Source organism: Mustela erminea, chromosome 6 (assembly GCF_009829155.1).
Source record: "Mustela erminea isolate mMusErm1 chromosome 6, mMusErm1.Pri, whole genome shotgun sequence".
Classification (NCBI taxonomy): Eukaryota; Metazoa; Chordata; class Mammalia; order Carnivora; family Mustelidae; genus Mustela; species Mustela erminea.
The window spans coordinates 412449-432247 of NC_045619.1; the positions used below are offsets into that span (position 1 = coordinate 412449).

The window sequence follows — 19799 nt, forward strand, 5'->3', positions numbered from 1 at the left end:
CGCTCCTCTAACGCTAAGAGGTGGGGGGTGAGGCTCCCGGCAACTGGTCAGGGTGCAGCAGTCCCCGCGCCGGGGATGTGGCAGGCCTGAACCCAATCTGGTGAGGGCCCTGGCGCTCAACGGTGCCCGAACCGCGAGGTGGCTGGGGCAGGTGAGGCCCGGGGCGCTCCCAGGGTGGGGCCCGGCCCAGGGGCGCGTGCTGCCCGCCGCGAACCTGGGCCCGAACCCGGCCGAACCTACCCCGCGACGCGGCGGGCTCACCGTGGGCGCCAGGCACGCGCGGGGAGCGCCCTACCCTCCTGCGCCACGCTCCCCCTCCTCCCTGCCCGCCCCTCCCGCCGCCGCCGCCGCCGCCGCCCTCCCTCTCCTCCACCCGGCTCTCCCCGCCCTCCCCCTCTCGCCGTCGGGGGCGGGGCCGCTGCTCCCGCGCGCTCCGGCCCCTCCTCGGCCACACAAAGGCCCGTCTCCATGGCAGCCGCGCGGGCCGGAGCGCAGCGCCGATCGCGGCCCGGGCGCCATCGAGCCTCGGCGGCGGACGTGCAGGTACCGCGGTGGGGGTACAGGGCCTACGGTGGGCCCGCGCGAGTCGGGGGGCTTCGGCGTCAGCGCCGCTCCGTTCCAGTCTGCGCGCTCTGCGCGCGGGGGACCCGGGGCAGCTGCCGGTCCGCGGACGGCGATCGGGCCTCGGCCGCGGTGCGTGTGCCCTGGACACTTCCAGGTGGCCGGCGAGGCCCGCGGCGCTCGGGCGAGTGGGGGGAGGTACGGGCCCGGCCCGGACGAGAGTCCCTGGGACCCCTTCTGGTTCCCGGTCGTCCCTACCCGCCCATGCCTCCCACCTCCCCCGACTCCGAGATCCGTGGGCAGGACTGCAATTGTCCCTGTTGTGCAAGAGCTCGGGGCCCCCACCCACCTGCCCCCAACCCCGCAGCAGTTCGGGGTGGCTGAGCCCAGGCTTCCCCGGGGGGTGGACCGGCAGTCCGGGTTTAGCTGCACTCTTCCTCCACACCGGCGGGGGCTCCTTGCGAGGACCACCCTGGGATCTCCCTGGTCTGTGCTGGGCTGGGTGTAGAAAGTGGGAGCAAGGGTTCCAGGGTGGGTTTGGGGGCGCTTAGTACTGGTCGCCGGGGCCTGCCTGCTGCTCCACAGGGCCTGCTAAGGCGGTTCCTCATTTGCTTTATCGGGGTCGCATTGAGGTAGACCTCCTGGAGCCGAGAAGGTCTCAGAACTGTGTGGGTCTGGGGACATACTCCGTGCCTGGGCTTTCCCCTCAGCCTCTGACCCTACACCTCTTCATGATTCTTCCTGCGGGAAGCCCTCCTGGCTGGGCTCTTACCACCCCCTCTGTGTTCAGGCTGATTAGCAGATTTCTGGGGTTCCCGAACTCAAGCGTGCCGGAGCTTCCTGCCACGTCACTGAAGCATCTTTCCAGCAACTTGGAAAAGGAAGGAAAGGGTCTGTCTGTGTCCACTGTGGCCTGTGGCAGTGCTCAGGACTGGGGCAAAGTTGGGCCCCAAAGCTAGTGGAATATTTTGAGGCTTGGAGGGTTTTCTGGCCTGTGCCTCCCTTGGGGGAGCTCCCTCGTCTCTGTCTGACTTCAGGTGGGCCCTGTGGAGAGTGGGGGAGCAGGAGGGTTGGGGGGTGCCGCTTGCCCCATGCCCAGATGTTACCCTGGCATGGCCTGGAACTGCTGTCTGAGAGAGTCGAGCAGCTAGTGGAGAGGCCATCCCCTGTCCTGAGGTGAGGGTCCCTAGGAGGGACGGCCAGCGTCACCCCGGCTGCGTCTGCTGGGTATTTTTTGTGGTGTGTCAGCTTTCAGGAATTCCCAGAGAAGATTAAGGACAGACAGGTGGGCTCCGCAGATAGGAGCCTCCCACTTCTTCCCAGCATACTTACTGAGTCCGGGGGTGGGGGGGCTCCTTGGCCTAAGGAGTGGGCCCCTCTGGAAGGCCTGAGATCTGGCCAGGGGTTCCTTCCCCAGGAGGGGAGGGAAGTTACTGAGAAAAACAAGGGTTTGGAATGTAAGTCCCCCCTCCCCCGCCGGCCTCCTGCCAAGAAGGAATTATTTTGGGTTATCCAGCCGTGTCCAGCCACCCAAGGGGGGAGGCTGCGGCCCTGGGAGAGGGATCCACTTCCGGGGCTGAGGGCTGAGAGCACCGGAGGGAGGGCCGGGCAAGTCTGGGCAGCTCCGCCACCTCCCAAGGCTGCTCAGACCGGTCCACGGCGGGGTGGGGGGGGGGGGGGACACGTCACCCCTGGGTCGGAGATCGCAGATGCCCTAGCTGGCCCTGCCCAGCTAGCCTGGAGTGGACCCAGGGCCCTCCGTGGGAGGCCGCAGGGGTGGAGGGGCCCTAGATCCTGTCCTCAGGGCCTGGGCTAAGGACCCAGCCAGGGAGCCCCTTCAACTCCAGAAGGTTTAGGACTCTGACCTGAAAGCCTCCGAGGCTGCTCTCGTAGGCAGCTTCAGGGACACGCCTTGGTGAGTTACCCACACCTGCTGCTTCCCAGGGAGGACGGAGAGCAGGTAGGGGTGTGACTTGGATTGCTCAGGGTAAGGCCCTGGAGTCTTCTCAGGCTGGACCTCAAGCCACCTTCCTGCCCCCCCACCCTGCCCCTCTGACAGTCCAGCCAAGTGATGTGCTCCCCAGGTGAAGAGATCAAAGCATTATTAATGGGTCCTTGTGAGGAGCTGTCTGGGATGCTGTCTCCCCCTGTGTGGGCTCCCTGGGTTTGTGCCTGAGTGTGCCCAGCAGTCCCTGTGGGGACCACATTGGAGACGCAGAGCCGGCAGCTTGGCCAGAGTGCAGGAAACCCAGGATCCTGGCCCTAGCCCAGGGGAGTGGAGCAGAAGAGATTGGATTGGACGGCACTGGGGTGGGCTGGCAGCCTGGGAGGGTCCATACGGCATATGCCACCTTCCCCAGGAGGGCGCGGTCGCAGGCACTTGAGCCATCCTGGGACTGAGGCCGCTCTGGGAACATAGCACCCTCTTCCCTGCCTCAAACCCACGTCCTTTTGCCCAGAGACGAAGTTCCCCCTGGGACGCTGGGTATGGGCTGGGGTGTACTGGTAGGGAGAGGCTGCAGGGGCCAGCACCTGTGGCCCCTTCTCTGCTCCGGGCAGGGCCACGCCGAAGAGTGGCGCCCTCCGCCACTGAGTGCTGTCTTGCTGTGAGACCTCTGGTTCTGCAGGCGGCCGGCCTCCCTTGGAGGGGAATGACCTTTTTCCTCGTGGTTGAGGAGCCTCCTGTGTGCAGAGCCTGCCTTGGACGCAGGTGCGCGGCTGGGGGAGGCAGGGGGGGTGAGCAGGGCAGACCTGCCGCAGCACAAGGCCACTTAGGGGGGCTGCAGTGGTCCCCTGGCCACAACCTGGGAGGTGGACCGGCTTCCCTGGGGGCTCCCTGGGGGCGAGGCCCTGATTGAGGGTGGGGCAGGGCAGAGTCCCGCCTTCAGAGCCTGCCGGGTGTTTGTGTTTGGGGTGGGGCTGTGGGGCGGGGCGGGGCCAGCCTGTGGCTAATTGTCTTTGGACTCAAATTACAGGCTGAGGGGGCAGGATCAGGGGCCCGTAATTGACTGGTGGGGTGGGGGCAGCTCCCCGGGGGTGGGTGGGGTCACCGCGGGAGCTTCTCCTTCCTCCTGGGGTCCCTACACACCCTTCTCCGCAGTATCACATCTCCTGGCAAGCTCCTGCTTCTCTCTGCTGCAGGGCCAGGAGGACCCGGTCCCCTCAGCTGCCCAGGCAAGAACCCTGTCCCGGCCAGCCCTGGGTCAGGCCCGCACAGAGCTCATGGCGCCTCAGGGGGTCACCTCGGGCAGAGCATTTGAAGCACTGGGCCAGCCCTTTGCTGTCCTGCCCGAAGGGCCCCCGAGGTGGCTCCACGCCCCCTGTTCTGTGGTTGATCACAGACTTGTGTGACGGTGACTGGCCCCAGGCCCCTGGTGGGAGCCTGGTGTAGCCACGGATGGAGACCAGGCTGGTCACAGGGACACTGGCCCGGGCCTGGAGCTGGGCTTCTCTTTCCCGCTTTGTCTCTCTGGGGTCTCCCCACCCCACCTGACCACATCTCCTCTCCCCTCGCCTGCACAGAGATGGGGCCGCTCACTGCCGCTTCCCCGGGTGGTGGGCGCAGGTCCGCCTGAGAGCCTGGTATCTCACCCCGGGCTGGGAGTGGGTGGCCTCTGGAGGCAGGGCCTGGCTCAGCGCCCACGCCCATGGCCTCAGCCTCTGAGGGGCACGACTGCTGAAGCCTGGCAGTTTCCCATGATCATGGCAGGTGACTCCTGGCCCCAGGGCCACAGGGAAGGACATGGAAGCCTGTGTTCTGACCTCAGCTCTGCCGTCAGCCCTGCCCTGACAGGTCACGTTCCGGTACAGACACCAAACCCTTGCAGTCGAGGCCCCTGGCTCCTCTGGCAGAGCTGCCCAGCAGTTCCCATGTGAGGCTTGGGATGGAGAGGCTCAGTGGGGAGCTCAGATCTCTGTGCCCAGCACTGCCCCCACTGGACCCCTTTTCAGGAAAATCAAGAAAGAGAAGAGGGTTTGATGGTTAGCCTTTGAAGGTGCCACTGTGTCAACAGAGCAGCAGGGCTGGGGCGTCTGCCCCCGAGGCCATTCTGGCTGGCCCTCTACTCTGGTTTGTGTCCCCTGAGGTAGCATGCCACCTGTGCGGGTCATGGGCCAGGCGTTGGATGGGGCCTTGTTGTGGGGTGCCACTGGGGCCCAAGCTGGCTGTGGGAGGCCGGAGGCTGGAGGCGGAAGCTTGGAGGCCAGGGCAGAGGGTGCTGTTCTCAGCGGGGTCCTAGTGCTGGGAGGAGGGGTGCCAGCAGGGGCCTGGGAACAGCCCGGACAGACCAGGCAGCATGGCTCTTGAGTGCAAGGGGACCTGTGGCAGTTGCAGTTCAGAGGCTCCAGGGGTGGGGGGGATGGGGACCCGGCTATGGAGAGGTCGGGCTTGGGGCTGCCCGTGGATTCTAGGCCCCCACCCCCATTCCAGGGTGGTTTCCGAGCTGACGTCTGCTTTGGAGGAGCACCAGGCCACAGGACACTGCCTGAGGTGAGGCCTTCTGTGGAGAAGCTGGGGCAGCCCCTCCTGCCCAGCAAGTAGGAGCCGCCATTGTAAGTCAAGCTGAGCGAGTTGGCAGGGCTGAGTGATGGTGGGTGGGGGGCAGGGAGCCAGCGCGGTCCCCCTGCCCTCCTCTTGGACATGCTCCGCACAGGGGCCAGGAAGCCTGAGGGGCTGGCCTACTCCTCCCGCTCTTGGCATCTGGACTGATCGGGAGCCACCCAGAGGGACCTCAGGAACCAGAAAGGGATGTCAGGATTGGGGGTGGGAGGCCAAGGAGAAGAAGGGGGCCGGCCTGGCAGTGCCGGAGGTGACCCCTGGTCTGACCACTGGCTCAGCACCTTGCTGAGCTGAAGGGGTTGGACTTGGCCGCAGGCAACTGGGCCGCCTTCCTGGGTGCGTCCCAGGGAGGATAGCTCCCCCCCCCCCAGCCCGCCCCAACCAGTCAGGCTGGGCTTGCCTCCTACCCCTGCATCACGTCACTCCGCCCCGCCCTGCTCTGACCTGGGGCATTTCCTTACTGGGGACTCCTAGGCCCTCTGCCCTCCCCAGACCCTGACTATTTGCTATTGTGGGGTTCTGGCTACTGCTCCACCTTTAGTCTGGCCCCCATACCCTGCCCAGCACCCAAGCATTGTGCATCTTGCCAGGCCCCCAACCTCACCTAGATGGGGCGCTTGAGCGGCAGCAGGCAGTGTGGAGCCATTCCCTGTACCTGCGTAGATGCCCCCCCCCCTCCCCGCTCCCACACGTGGTCCCACTCTCCAGGCCAGCTCCAGGCCTGCCCAGCTCTGCCAGCCCTTTTGCTCCCTCTGGGCAGCCTGGGCTACCCCAGTGCTGGGGCCCCCAAGACTCTAACTGCACACGGCCTCTCACAGCCCCAGAGCTGGAGTCTGGGGGACTTCCCGTGGCCTGTTCATCCTGGGGACACTCGCTGGGTGTTGGCAATGTCCTTTACTGGCATCGCAGATGTGGTGCCTGCCCGTGTGTGGTCACGTGAGTGGGGGCTGGTTTGCCGGTTTGGCACAGTGCCCCAGGCTAATTGTGGGGTTCGGTAGTGATTGGGGAGGCGGGACTGGGGTGGCCGCCGCGGCGCTGGCAGACTGACGGGGAGATTACAGGTCTTGCCTGCTCCTTGCTTGCTCAGGCCCTCACCCGTCCGCCCCCCATGCCCACTCCCGCCTCCTGCACACGGCCTACGGAGGGGGCTCTGGGTGGGGGCTGGTCCTGGGCCAGCTGCAGCTGCCCGGAGTTGCAGACTATCCCGGCAGCATCCAGTCAGCAGGGAGGGGGTCCTGCAGTGGGGAAGTGAGGGGGAGCGGGGCCAGGGGGGGGGCAGGGGGCAGTAGGCTCAGAACCAGCGGCTCCCGCCTGTCCCTGAGCCCCAAAGGCCCACAGGACTGCCCTCAGCCGCCTCCAGCTCGGATGTGGGGGCTGCTCACGTGGGGCCATCCGTGTCTGCACGGCCGTCTGAGCGGCGCTTCTTCCCCCAGGGGGTGGCTGGAGACTTTGCCTGTGCTCTGGGCATCCCGCAGTGTCCGACCCCCAGCTGGCCCAGCCTTTAATCTGCCCGTCCCCGTCTCTCAAGCCCTCTTTCTCTCTCTCAGTCCTGCCATAGTCTGGCCACTGGAGAGTTACCTCAGGAGGGTGTCCGCACGGGCCTCCAGGCACGGGCCATCCCTGCATCTGTTCACGTACTAACTGAGGCCACATGCGAGCTGGGCGCGGAGGTGCAGTCCCGGGTCCCCAGCACACCGCGGTTGGGGCACACAGGAGGCTGTTTGGGGCTCTGGGCCAAGCAGATGGGACAGGTCAGCGGGCCCCAGCCTGGGCTCCCCGGGAGCACGGGGCTGCCATCGGAGTGTTGAGCTGTGGAGTGTTCTGATTCAAGGACTGCTGTGCGGAGGAGAGAGCTGGGGCACCCCGCAGGGGCCTAAGCGTGCCCAGGGCGGGACATGGTGGCTGGGACTCAGCGGGGAGGCATCGGAACCTAGCAAATCCCACCCCTGTCCCTGAGGGCCTGGGAGGCCAAGGAGGCAGCAGTCCTGCGGCAGGGTCCGCGCGCTGTCATTTTACTGAAACTGTTCTTGGGTTTTCCTGAGCCACAGGGTTAGGTGCAGGGAGTGGGGCCAGAGGGTGGCCAGCTCGCCGACAGCACGGGGATCCCAGTGTACGCAGACAGTCGCGAGGGACAGACAGGGTCGGGGCTGGAGCACACACGCCCAGGCTCTCTTGAGCAAGAGACGCCAGAGGGCACGGGCTGAGTGCAGATGTCCCTGGTGATGGTGACCTCCGACCTTAGAGTTGCTGAGCAGGGACTCCGATGCTGGGGACGGGAGGGGTGGGGACTGGAGCATCAGAAGCCTGAGTGGGAGGCTGGTGGGAGGGGGCTGGGAGCAGAAGGGGCTGGGGTTTCTCTGGGCACACTCTCCTCAGCCCTGGGCTCTGGGCCTGTGACCTCCTTACTGCCACCAGCCAGTGGCGACTTAAGGCCGGGAGCCAGAGTCCAGGCTTCGGGAGGCTGGTCACTCCCCCCAACCCAGGCTGCGCGTGGGCAGTCGGGCCACAGTCTAGGCAGGTAGGAACCTGGCCCCAGGAGCCAGGGCTGGTGAAGAGGGGTCCTGTGGGAGGTTCTGGTGGCGCTGACGCAAGTCTGGGTCTGCGACGTCAGTCTGTCCCTAGAGCCCCGCCCCACCACGCCCCACCCCTGTCCTAGGTGCCTGCGCCCGGAGAGCTCAGCCTTCGCCCGGGTCGGGGTCACGCGGGCCGCCGCCAGGGCCAGGGTGGTGCGTGACGGGCCGGCGGCGAGGGGGGAGGCCGAGCCCCGGGCCTGGGCCGCTGGGCCGGGAGGCCTAAGGAAGGTAATGGCCGGCCGTGCGCTGGGCTGAGCCCGACGCCAGGTGAGCGCTCCGCGGCGGCTGCTCCGGTGCCCACGTGACCGCCGCCGCCGTCATTGTCCGACCCTCGGCGCGTCCCGGGGTCCCCGTGAGACTCGCGCGCCGCCCACGTGCTCCCCGCCGAGGGTGTCCGCGGGGCGCGGGGCCGTTCCCGGATGACCCGCGGGCTCCGGGGACCGGCGGGGACGAGCCAGGGCGGTTCCCAACACCACCCCCCACCCCCCGCCGACCTCCGACTCGGGTCACCGGGCGGGCGGGGCCGGGCGCGCAGGACGGCGGGGGGCGCGGGGCGCCCTGGGAGCCCCGGTCCCGGCCAGGTACCCGCCGCCGCCGCGCCCCTCCCTCGCGCTTGTTTTGAAAACAGCCGAGGCTCGGATTTGCCGGCGCTTCGGCCTGTTTTGTTTCCCCTGATTTGTTTAACGCTCCCGCTAATTGCAGATTTGCATTTTCGTCGGGAGCGCTGCGGCCTGGTCCCCGGGCTGCCAGCTGCCCGGCGGGGGAGGGGCGGCTCCCTGGCTCCTCACGTGGCGCCCAGAGGCTGGCTCCCCGCCCGACTGGGGGTTCCCGGGGCCCTCCGCACGGCGCCGGGACGCCCCCCATGGTCGGCGCGCGGGGGGGACGCGGTGGGCGGGATCTGTCCCCACCTGGCCCTGAACCTCCCCCCAGATCCTCCCTCCCTCCCTCCGTGTCTGCCTGTGCCTGAGCCCTCATCTTGGTCCCTGGGCCCCTCTTCCGTCCCTCTGTCCTGTCCCAGCCGCATCCGGGTTCCCTTCAGGAGCCCACAAGCTGGCTGGCTGGCCCGGCGGGGGGCAGCCCTCAAGCTGGACCCCACGTCTGCTGGGCCTGGGGGCTGTGTGTGGTTCTGATGAAGTCTGTGTTTACTGGAGGGCGGTGGCCTGGGAGGCAGCGCGGTGGCCTGGGAGGCAGCACGGCTTGGGCCCATTCCCCAGACAGAGCCTTCCCTTAGGTGGGGCTGAGGGCTGGTGGGGAGCAGGAGGCCGACAGGCCCCCTCCCTCTGGAGGTCGGTCTGTAGTGAGGGCTCTGCCCTTCTTCCTTAGGGGTCTTCTGTTGACCTTTCTTGGGGTAGGAGGTGCCGAACCTGCCCATGCAAGGCGCCCTGTGTCCGTGGCTCAGAGGAAGCTAGAACTTGTGAGGAACCACAGGGAGCCATCTGGCAAGAGACTGACACTGCTTCCTGCTCCGGGGCAGGTGTGGAGGGGAGGCCTGCCCCCCACCCCCACAGTGCCTGTCTCCTGCCAGCGCTCGGGCTGGGGAAGGAGCGAGCGCCCTGTGTCAGGCTTGGGGATCAGCTGCGGGGGCACCTGTGTGCTCAGCCCCTCCATTTGTGACACCACCAGCTTCCTGGTTGACCACACTCAGGCGCACAGGTGCCCATCCGGCCGGCTCCTGTGTTCACATGTGTTCCTGGTAGGCCCATCAGCGGGCTGTAGGCCACACAGCAGGAGTGACTGTCCCACAGGACCTGGTCAGGGTGGGTGTCTTGAGATTCTGAGGGATGGGTAGTTTTCTGGGCGAGGTGTGGGGGAGACATCACAGAGGACCCCAGACTACCCCCACTACTGTAGGCACAGCCGTGGGATTTCCACACATGGATTTGCTTACACTTTGCAACAGTTCACGGAGAGGGATGTGATCACCTCCGTTTTCCATGGGGAAACAGTTGCATGGTGTAGCCTGGTAAGTAACCCACATGACCAAGAGGGAAACCAACAGAGAGCTGGCATTTGAATCCAGAAGTCTGGCCCCAGAGGCACCTGGCTAGCTCAGTGGGTGGAGCATACAACTCTTGATCTCAAGGTTGTGAGTTCGAGTTCCATGGTGGGCTTAGAGAGAGCTTAAAAATGAGAGCCAGAAGTGTGGCTCCAGAGTTGTGCTCTTGAGGCCCTTCCGTGTGGCAGTGTTGCAGGTGTGTGACTGTCAGGTTGAAGGGCTAGCCGTGGCCTCAGTGGCCTGCGGTTGCACAGAAGAGTGGCTGCCTTCTGAAGGAAGTGGGAGTGGCCTTCTGAGAGGCGAGAAAGCCTGGCTGTTGGGAGACAGACGGACAGGCTGGGAGAAGCTGGGGGCGGCACTGGGTGGTTGAGAGAGGCATCCTTGAGTTAGGAAAGGCGCCAGGACTTGGAGGGATCCAGGTTTCATTCTGCAGGAGGTTTTGGCTGGAGGAACTTGATGTTGGGAGAAGAAATCAATGGGCTGCCTCTGGGAGGGTCTGAGAGCAGGACCCAGCATGGTCAGTGGGTCACGGAAGTTAGGTCCCTGGAGGCCTGCAGCAGACAGACACACACACACACACACACACACCCCACCCTGCCTGGGGGCTGGGGATTAAGTCATGCCCTGGGTTGAAGTTCAGAGGCTAGACAGAGGAGCTTGAGGCAGCAGGCATCGGGGCACGTGGAGGCTGGCATGCTGTCCCTTCAGGGGGGGATGTCCGTGTGCTGTGGACCCCAGTGCAGTTTCCACCTGCGCCGGCCACAGCCTCAGGCCAGGCCAGCCCCTGCTTTCTCAAGAGACTGCATCATACTGATGCCCAGGGGTGTAGCCCCTGAATTTGCCTGTGGAGTGGCTCTTGCTCCTTTCCCAAAGGCTCTGTTCAGTCCCTGTGGCAGAAGGACATCCCTCATCCCTGCATCCAGGGCCCTGAACCCCTTGGCCTGTGCTCAGGTGTGTGCTGCCCTGCCCTCCTCGCCTCGGCCGGTCTCCCTTGGGTCCGCCATAGGTCCTGACCAGGACACTGTGGGATGGGGATGGGAAGGGCCTGGCAAGGGCCTGGGCCTTGTAGAGAAGGTGTTGGAGGGACAGTGGCGAGGGGTGGGGAGCAGCCAGTCTGGGAGCCAAAGTGGGAGTGCAGGAGTGGCTGAAGCTTGGACGTGGGGAGGGTCTGGGATCAGCCTGGAAAGATGGTTGAGTCCATAAAGCCATATCCTAAAGCAGAGTGGAGCTGGAGGGGGTGGGCTGTGTGTGGAGGGGGAGGCAGTCATTATCATTAGATACATACCCCTTCTTATTTAGGAAATATGTGAATTTATCCCACTAAAAATTTTCAAAAATTGGTTAATGAGGTTATTTTGCTATCCCGGTCCCTTCCTCCTGGCCCCCAGGCTTTACTACTATTTTCAGTTTGAAAGAAAGCTTCCAGAACTTCTCAGCAGTTAAACTGATGTCCACACACAGGTCCATGGAGACACATGTCCGTCTCTGACATGTCTAGGCTCTGTGGGACTCAGCATGGACCACCCCCTGTGTGGGCCTGGTTGTATTTTTGTTTTGTTTTGTTGTTTTGTTTTGCTTGTTTGTTTGTTTGCAGGGGTTGGGGGGGGTACTCTGGTTGACGACTGGGTGGTTGTTACATTTTCATCATCCTCAACCATGCCAAGAAGTATCCTTCGACGGGTCTCCCAGGCGGATAGACTTGGGTATTTCTGGAAGATGATAGGCTACAGTAGCGAGCTTCACTGAGTGCTACAGAGTAGCAGGCTCTCCTGAGGCTTTCTTGAATGCATCCTTTAGTCCTTACAAACTCTGAGGGGGATTCGCTATGACTGTCTCCGTTTTACAGATGGGGAAGTGAGGCAAAGAGAAGTAACTTGCCCAGGGTCACACAGCTAGTAAGTAGAACTTATTTTTCAAGAAAGCAGTTTACTGTTTAATCAAATATATATCCCTAGTTTAAAAAAGACAGCTGGTACCAACAGAGTCTTAATGAAAAGGAGCTGTTCTCACCCTTTTCTTCCCCGGGCCTTTTTGAATGGAGTGAGGGATGTGTCAGGCTTGTGTTCTGGAAAGGCCAAGTGGGTGTGTGTGCATTGGGATGCTGGACTAAGGGACCCAGAGGCTGGTGTTTGAGGGAGGGACTGTGATGGGGGCAGGGTGGAGGAGGCAGAAGGTGTTGGGGGTCTCCTGCTCAACGACGGCAGATGCCAGGTGGGGTCGCTACAGCTGCCCCCCACCCCCCAGACGTGGCGCAGAGGAGGCAGGTGGAGGCAGGCTAGGCTTGTGGTGAGACCACTGTTGCTCCTTTGCTTCCTAGACAATCTTGATGCTGGCCCAGAGCAGAGACTGAGCTGGACTACTGGAGCCTCGGTGAGTGGAGGCTGGGCCCCACCTGGGGAAGGCAGTGGGGGGCTACAGCCACACGGACAGGCTGGGGCACCTTCCACTGGGTGTGGGTGGTGACCCTGAAGCTCTGGTCTGACTGGGCCCAGTGTGCACAATCCCAAGTGCCCTGGGACGCCTAGGTGGCTCAGTCGATTAAGCCTCTGACTCTGGATTTGGCTCAGGTCACGATCTCAGGGTCGTGCGACTGAGCCTTATGTCAGGCTCTGTGCTCAGTTCGGAGTCTGCTTGACACTGTCCCTCTCTCTGTGTCCTCCCCAGGCGTGTGTGTGCAGGCTCAGTCTCTCTCAAATCTTAAAACTAAAACCCCCAAACCAGGTGTCCTGCCATGGGAGCCACTGCCAGCCAGCCCCCCCACCCCCTGCCCCCAGCTCTCTGAGACCAAACTTTCCTTGGGAGGGCAGGCTCTACAGTGGGACCTGCAGGAGACCTGGATTCTGGAGCACAAGGACTGGGAATTCAGGTTTGGGGTAGGAGTGCCTGTCCAGACATTGTTCTGGGCCAGCAACAGGCCAGAGTCTGTGCAACTTTTTGGAAGTGCACCTCCAGGCTTCAGCCAGGAAGAAGGCCGTCTGATGCCCTTAAGGAAATCCCCGCCAGTCCCGGTGAGCCAGGGGTCCTGGGGCTGCTTTCAAAACAGGAAGCGCCCGTTCCAGGAACGCTAGGAAGCGGCAGGAAGCTTTGCCGGCTGTGCCTGGCGCCTCCCGCACCACCCGTGGCTTGAGCTCCCCAGTCAGGTGGGTCACCCTTTGCTCTGGGACCTGGCCAGGCAGGTCACCTGAGGCTTTGTTTATCCAGGAAGTGGGTGGGGGAGCTGCTGCCTCTGGAGTGTGACCCAGGTCCCTCCTGCCACCCTGGATGACTTGGGCTCAGTCTGGGGTGGGGATGAGTTTGGAACACTGGGATCTGAGTCACTTTGCCCACCACCTCGGGGTTCCTGGGGCAGGAGTGTGGGTGGTGGGCAGCACAGGGTGGCTGGGAGGGCTGCATAGCATCAGGGCCAGTGTTAATGCTGCTGGTGGGATCTGGGCCAGCTCTCCTTGATGGCATACCCAGTACTGGTGGGCCAGACCTGGGGGGCTCTGGGGCAGAGGACCAGGCTGAGGGAGGGTCCAGGACAAGCTTTTTCAGGACAGGAGTGCCCCAAGAGTTCCCCCACTGGGTCAGCTATGTCTTCAAGTCCTGGCCCAGTGGGTGGACCAGCAGAGGGGCCCTGGGCTCCTTGGGTCCACGTGGGTCTGACTGCTGCAGGGGTGGCCAGGGCTCCGGCCCCGCCCCCGCGCCCCGACCCCGCCCGCCTGCACTCCCTCCCTGGGCCCCGGGAACATTCCATTCATTCCGGGCTCCAGCAGGCGGGTGGGAGCCGAGAGGGGCCGGGGTCTTGGCGGCGACCGACGGGGGACGCCGGTGAGCGGGGCCGGGTGGGGGAGGGCCAGCTTGGGCCCGAGCGGAGGGGCCAGGAGGCCCACGCCCACACCCCCTTCGCCCTGGCCGGCGCCACTCAGTGGACTTTGGGCCCCGACAGGGCGCTCGGCGCAGGGGGGGGGGGATGGGGCGAGGGGGCGGGTCCTTGGGCGCTTCCCTTCCCGGGGAGGGGCGGGGGAGGGGCGGCGGCAGTGACCAAACCGTGGGTGCCTGAGCCAGGGGCCAGGCCCTGGTGCGCTTGGTTCTGCGAAGTCTCAGGGTCAGGGACAGTCAGGCTCCACGCCTGGGGACCTCCCAAATGGCTCTCTCCTCCCTGTGGGAGCCACAGGGGCAGAAGGGACCCCCACCATTCAGCGGGGCGCCCTGAAGGGCTGGTGAACTCTTCCTGTCCCAGACTCAATCCCCAAGCGTCTCCCTGGCTCTCCCTGCTACTGCCCTGCCTTGGGCCGCCTTCACTTCACCCTGGTACTGCCCAGCCTTCTGCCCCAGGCAGCCAGGGGTTCCCTGCCAGGTCCCTGCTGTCTCCCCTTCTGGACATCCTCCAGCTCACCCATGGGTGTGGTTGCTGGGGGCCAGGCAGGAGCTTTGCGCTCCAGTACAAGGGGGGGGCTCTCCGCAGCGGCGGCGGCTGCCCTGCTGAGGGGGCATCTTTCCCAGCCACTGTATCCTGCTCGGGCTGGAGCCCCGCCGTGACCCTGCGGTAGAGAGGACTTTGTCAATGCTTGCTTCTTGGTTGTACTTCCTCAAGAGGTTTGAGGAAGGTTGTGGATACTCGGAACGGCAGGATGCCAGGGGGACGGTGAATAGCCACGCTGGGCAAGGGGCTTCCTCGTGGCCCAGGCAGAGAAGGACATCAGCTTGACGGAAGACTCACGGAAGAATCATAACCGTAAACACAGCTTTGCCCAAAGCCAGTGCTCCAGAGAAATGTCTCCTCTGGCCAAGGAGCAGAGCAGATGCTTTTCTGCTTTCCTGGGAGAGAGGAACAAGGACACGTGGCAAGGCAGGATGTCGGCAGGGTAGTAGAGAGACCAGAGCGTGTCCGGGGAGGCGGTGTGTGAGGAGGCCCCGGGGGGAGAACCAGTTCCTCCGCGAGCGCGGTGCGGGCTGTTCTGGGGAGTCTGGGAGGCCAGGGTGGGTCCCTCCATCCCTTCTGCCGTGTCTGCCCCACTCAGGCATCGGGAGAGGCAAGAGGGCCATCAGTGTCCTGCCAGTGATGGGCGTGCTCAGGGAGGGTGACAGCTGCGGGCGCTCATGCCCGCGTCTGGAGAGGGCAGTTGGGGGGGGTGCCAGCGGAGGGTGGCACTGGGGGTTCTGACCAGGACAGAGCAGGGTCTGCAAGCTGGGAGGTCTGGGATAGCCCCCAGGGTGAAGAGGCCTAGAGGCAGAATGGCCCTGCCTGAGTTGGCCAGAGATCCCTGTGTCCCTGAGTCGGGAAGGGAGAACCACATAAGCTCTGGGTCCTCTAATTTGGGGACACTGCGTCTCACCATGGCTTTAGCAGCTCATCCCTCATATACACGGATACATGTGCCGGAACATCCAGAACATGTTCTCAGAGGGACCCCTGCACACTGGCTGGCCCAGCCCCAGCCCTGCAGGCAGCATGCTCCTGTAGTCTCCTGGCTCTCCCCTCTCAGAGAGCTGGTGGGTTCTGGAAACTCCTCCCAGGGTCCCACACCTGAGGGTCTCCTGGGGAGAGGGGAGGGAGCCCAGAGGTTGGAGGAGGGAGGGCGGGGCTGGGCTAAATGCGTGTGTCAGGAGAGTGTGCAAGTCTTGACCCCGGGTCTGTGAGTTAAGCCGCATGTTGGGTGTTGAGACTACTTTAAAAAAAAAGTGTGTATGTGCCTTCACTGGCCCACACCATTGGTTCCTCCTCTTCATCAGCTTCCTCTGTCTCCCTCGAGGTTGACCCGTCTGTGGAAAGTCACCTGTCAGGCAGGGGTGTGCCCTGTGCCCTGTCAGCCTGGGCTTGTGCTGGGGGCTCACGGAGCCCCGGGGTGTCGCGGTGTGGGCGGACACATGCGTGAGTGCCCAGACACTGTCTAGAGGGGCTGCTCCGTTCCCTGGGAGGTGGGCCTGCGGGTGCTTTGAGACCCAGGAGGTGAGATCGTGGCCATGCTGGGGGCAGCCACCCCTGTACCTGTCCTGCTTAGTGGCGGTGGCTGGGCTCTGGTCGGTAGGTTGGGTTACAGGTCAGACCTCTTGAGAAGGGACTGGGAGTCAGTCTCCTTGGAGAGGAGGAGGGCAGGTGGGCCTGGTCAGCTGTGGAGGAAGGCAGAGGAGGGCCGGGCACTCCTGGCGCGTCCTCTGAGGCCCTGACCCCCGCTGGCCTTTGTTCTAGTTTCCCGGGCAGGTCTAGAGAGACCCTCAAGGGGACGCGTCCTCTGCACTGGGTGGCTCCCCCGGGCCCGGGCTCCCCTGACCCTTATCTCTCCCCACAGGGTGCGAGGGGTGATGGCTCTGCAGCTCTGGGCCCTGACCCTGCTGGGCCTGGTGGGCACCGGGGCGGGCCTGCGGCCCCGCAGGCTGGACGTCTTCCGCAGCGACACGGAGCTGAACCACCTGGTTGTGGACGAGGCGTCGGGCGTGCTGTATGTGGGGGCTGTGAACGCGCTCTACCAGCTCAGCGCGGATCTGCAGCTGCGGCAGCAGGCCACCACGGGCCCGGCCCTGGACAACAAGAAGTGCACGCCGCCCATTGAGCCGAGCCAGTGCCATGAGGCCGTTCAGACCGACAACGTCAACCAGCTCCTGCTGCTCGACCCACCTGGGAAGCGCCTCGTCGAGTGCGGGAGCCTCTTCAAGGGGATCTGTGCCCTGCGCGCCCTGAGCAACATCTCCACACGCCTCTTCTACGAGGACGGCAGCGGCGAGAAGTCCTTTGTGGCCAGCAACGACGAGCGCGTGGCCACGGTGGGGCTGGTGAGCGCTGCGAGCCCCGGTGGCGAGCGGGTTCTGTTCGTGGGCAAAGGCAATGGGCCCCATGACAACGGCATCATTGTGAGCACCCGCCTGCTGGACCGGGCCGAGGGCAGGGAGGCCTTCGAGGCCTATACCGACCACGCCACCTACAAGGCCGGATACCTGTCCACCAACACACAGCAGTTCGTGGCCGCCTTTGAGGACGGTCTCTACGTTTTCTTCGTCTTCAACCAGCAGGACAAGCACCCGCCCCGAAACCGCACACTCTTGGCTCGCATGTGCAAGCAGGACCCCTTCTATTACTCCTACCTGGAGATGGACCTGGAGTGCCTCGACCCCAGTGAGCCCCAGACCCCGGCCTTCGGCACCTGCTTGGCGGCCTCTGTGGCCGGGCTGAGCGCCAGCAGGGTGCTGTACGCCGTCTTCAGCAGGGACGGCCGGAGCGGTGGAGGACCCCACGCAGGCCTCTGCCTGTTCCCGCTGGACGAGGTCCATGCCAAGATGGAGGCCAGCCGCAACGCCTGCTACACAGGCGCCCGGGACGTGGGCCGCGACACCTTCTACAAGCCCTTCCACGGCGAGATCCAGTGTGGCGGCCACGGGCCGGTATGTGACCTCAGCACCTCCTCGCAGAGGCCTGGCTCACCTGCGTCCCTGTGGGTCTGTGTGTTGTTGCGCTCGTGGGTGTGTTCCCCTCCCCTGCTCGGGAGGGCCCGGCGAGAGGGTGTGTGTGTGTGTGACGTGTCACTGTGTCAGGTCCCACCCATGGGCCCTGCTTCTTCCTGGTGTCTGCCTCTCTGCCCTCAGCCTAGTCCAGCAGGCAGGTGCTGTTGGGTCATGGGGTCTCTCCCTCTGGCCTGGGCTCTGGGCACTGAGCCAGAAGACAGGGAACCTGGGAGTCGGGCGTGCATCACTGCCTACCTGGGTGGTGTCCCTGATTGTGGCCCTTGGTCCTGGGGACGTGTGTGGGGACTGCATGTCCTAGGAGCCCTCGTAGGGAGGGCGTCCAGAGCTGGGGGATCTGTGCCCAGAGCTGATCCCTGGTCCACAGGCCGCCAGTGAGAGCTTCCCGTGTGGCTCTGAGCACCTGCCTTACCCACTGGGCAGCAGAGATGGACTCACAGTGACGGCTGTGCTGCACCGTGGTGGCCTGAACCTGACGGCTGTGGTGGTGACCGCTGAGCACGGCCACACTGTTGCCTTCCTGGGCACCTCGGATGGCCAGGTCCTCAAGGTGAGGCCTGGGCTGGGGCTGGGCCGCTCCCTGGGGGGGCCATCCACGCAAGACCCGCATCTCACACGCCTGCCCTCGCCCCGCAGGTGTACCTTGCCCCAGATGGCAGCTCTGCGGAGTACGGCTCCATCCTTGTAGAGATCAACAAGAGAATCAAGCGGGACCTGGTGCTGTCCCCGGATCTGGCCTTTCTCTACACCATGACCCAGGACAAGGTGGGCCTCGGCAGCCCCTGGGGGAGGGGCATCGCTGGTCCAGGCCACTGTCAGAAGCCTGAAGAGGTGCGGAGCGGGACGGGAGGAGTTCCCTCGTCCCCCTGGTGCTGGCCTTCTGTCGGAGACTCGCTTCGTTTGTGGCCCTGCCCCAGGTCCACGCTGACAGAAGGGGCCTGTGCAGCCCTCTGAGCTCAGACAGAGCTCATGGGCGAGGCCCCCCAGTCCACTGGGAGCACAGTTGGGACCCCACATTATCCTGGGCCAATGACAGCCACAGGGCAGGCCCACCAGAGCCTGGAGGGCAGCTGCTTCTGGACCCTCACCAGTAAGCCTTGCATTGGTATCAGGCTTTTAAAGGTCAGAAAGGTGCGACCAAGGAAGACCCGGCCGAAGAGCCAGGCCCTGGTGGCTGCTGTCGTCCCACTCACCGTCCTGTTGCCCTCAGGTTTTCCGGTTCCCCGTGCAGGACTGTCTGAGCTACCCGACCTGCGAACAGTGTCACAGCTCTCAGGACCCCTACTGTGGCTGGTGCGTCATCGAGGGACGGTGAGTGTCCAGGACTCCAGGGGTCTCGGCCCTGGCCCGGGGGGGCCTGGGGGTGTGGCTGACAGGGCCCAGGACTAAAGCTACCCCCTGCCCCCTAGATGCACCAGGAGGGCTGAGTGCTCACGGGCCGAGGAGAGTGGCCACTGGCTGTGGAGCCGGCACGAGTCCTGTGTAGCCATCACCGGGGCCCAGCCACAGAACATGAGCCGGAGGGCCCAGGGGGAGGTGCGTGGTGCGGTTGGGCATGGCCCTGGTGCTGGGCAGGGGTGGGTCTCCTGCTGGCCTGGGGCTGTTGGGTCCACGGGGAGAACCGCGGCGTGTTCTCTCTCTCTGGCCTGGGTTCTGGGCGCTGAGCCTGAGGACAGGGAGCCTTTCCTTTGTTGGGTTCCGTGGCCCCTGTGACCTGGGGGGCCCTGTTCCCAGTGCGACGGAGTCTATTCCAAGGGATCAGCGTGTGCACGCACAGGCGTGCTGGAGAGCAGGACGTGCACACGCACCCTGCGTGGAGAGGTTCTCCTGTGAGCCGCGCCCCTCCCCAGGTGCAGCTGACTGTCCGTCCCCTCCCGGCCCTGAGCGAGGAAGATGAACTGCTTTGCCTCTTTGGTGACTCTCCCGCGCACCCGGCCCGCGTGGAGGAGGACGCCGTCATCTGCAACTCCCCACATACCGTCCCTGACACGCCGCCCGGCCATGGTGAGGCCCCCGTGCAGCTGCCGGGTGGGCACCTCCGGTCCCAGCGGTGCAGCCTGAGGCCGAGACACCCCTGCCTCGGTCGATTGAGGTGGAGGGCCCTGGAGCCGTGGGAGAGGGGGCCGTGTGCTCTCGGCGCCACAGGGGTGCCCAGCTTTAGGCTTTGCTGTCCAGGCAGAGACCCCTTAGGCCTCCCCAGCCCTGTCCGGCCTCAGATGGCGGGGGCTCTGAGGGCAGCTCACTGGTGCAGGCAGGGCCTTTACAGCTGAGGATCCACGAGCCTTTGTGCCTCCAGGGACAGAGAGAGGGTGGAGGAGCGCAGAGCCCTGGGAGCCGGCCCCAGAGCCGAGATCTGAGAGCATGGGCAGGCCTGGCTGAGCCCAGGGCAAGTCACAGGCCAGAGATCTCCCCCGGGCCTGTGGGAGCTCCGATGGGGCGAGGGTTTGGCTGCAGAGGCCCCGTGCCCACTTGCCCTGCCCCCGCCCCACCAGCCTCACCCTGCGTGCTGAGGCCCCCACCTGATGCTGCCCTGGTCTCTGTCCGCAGACCACGTGGCTGTGAACATCCAGCTGCTGTTCCGACGCGGCAGTGTCTTCCTCACGTCCCACCTGTATCCCTTCTACGACTGCCGGGAGGCCATGAGCCTGGCGGAGAACCTGCCGTGAGTGTCTTG

The 19799-nt window shown here is 64.7% G+C and overlaps 1 protein-coding gene across 7 annotated transcripts in view; it reads left to right on the forward strand.

Annotated features, from left to right (window-relative positions):
* The first annotated feature begins 443 nt into the window (after positions 1 to 443).
* Positions 444 to 19799, forward strand: part of PLXNB2 (plexin B2) — a 28814-nt gene continuing 9458 nt past the window's right edge. Inside the window, exons 1-9 of one of the 7 annotated variants that reach the window (XM_032345772.1) lie at positions 444 to 543; positions 12006 to 12058; positions 15961 to 17047; positions 17493 to 17675; positions 17762 to 17890; positions 18336 to 18436; positions 18535 to 18661; positions 18976 to 19129; positions 19673 to 19787. In XM_032345772.1, the coding sequence (XP_032201663.1) occupies positions 15974 to 17047; positions 17493 to 17675; positions 17762 to 17890; positions 18336 to 18436; positions 18535 to 18661; positions 18976 to 19129; positions 19673 to 19787 (1883 nt within the window). In that variant the 5' untranslated portion in view covers positions 444 to 543; positions 12006 to 12058; positions 15961 to 15973. Of the gene's footprint in view, positions 544 to 2163; positions 2477 to 7734; positions 7960 to 9194; positions 9656 to 12005; positions 12059 to 12370; positions 12829 to 13404; positions 13499 to 15960; positions 17048 to 17492; positions 17676 to 17761; positions 17891 to 18335; positions 18437 to 18534; positions 18662 to 18975; positions 19130 to 19672; positions 19788 to 19799 lie in introns of those variants that run through there. The other 6 variants (XM_032345776.1, XM_032345774.1, XM_032345775.1 and 3 more) reach the window with 6 other exon arrangements.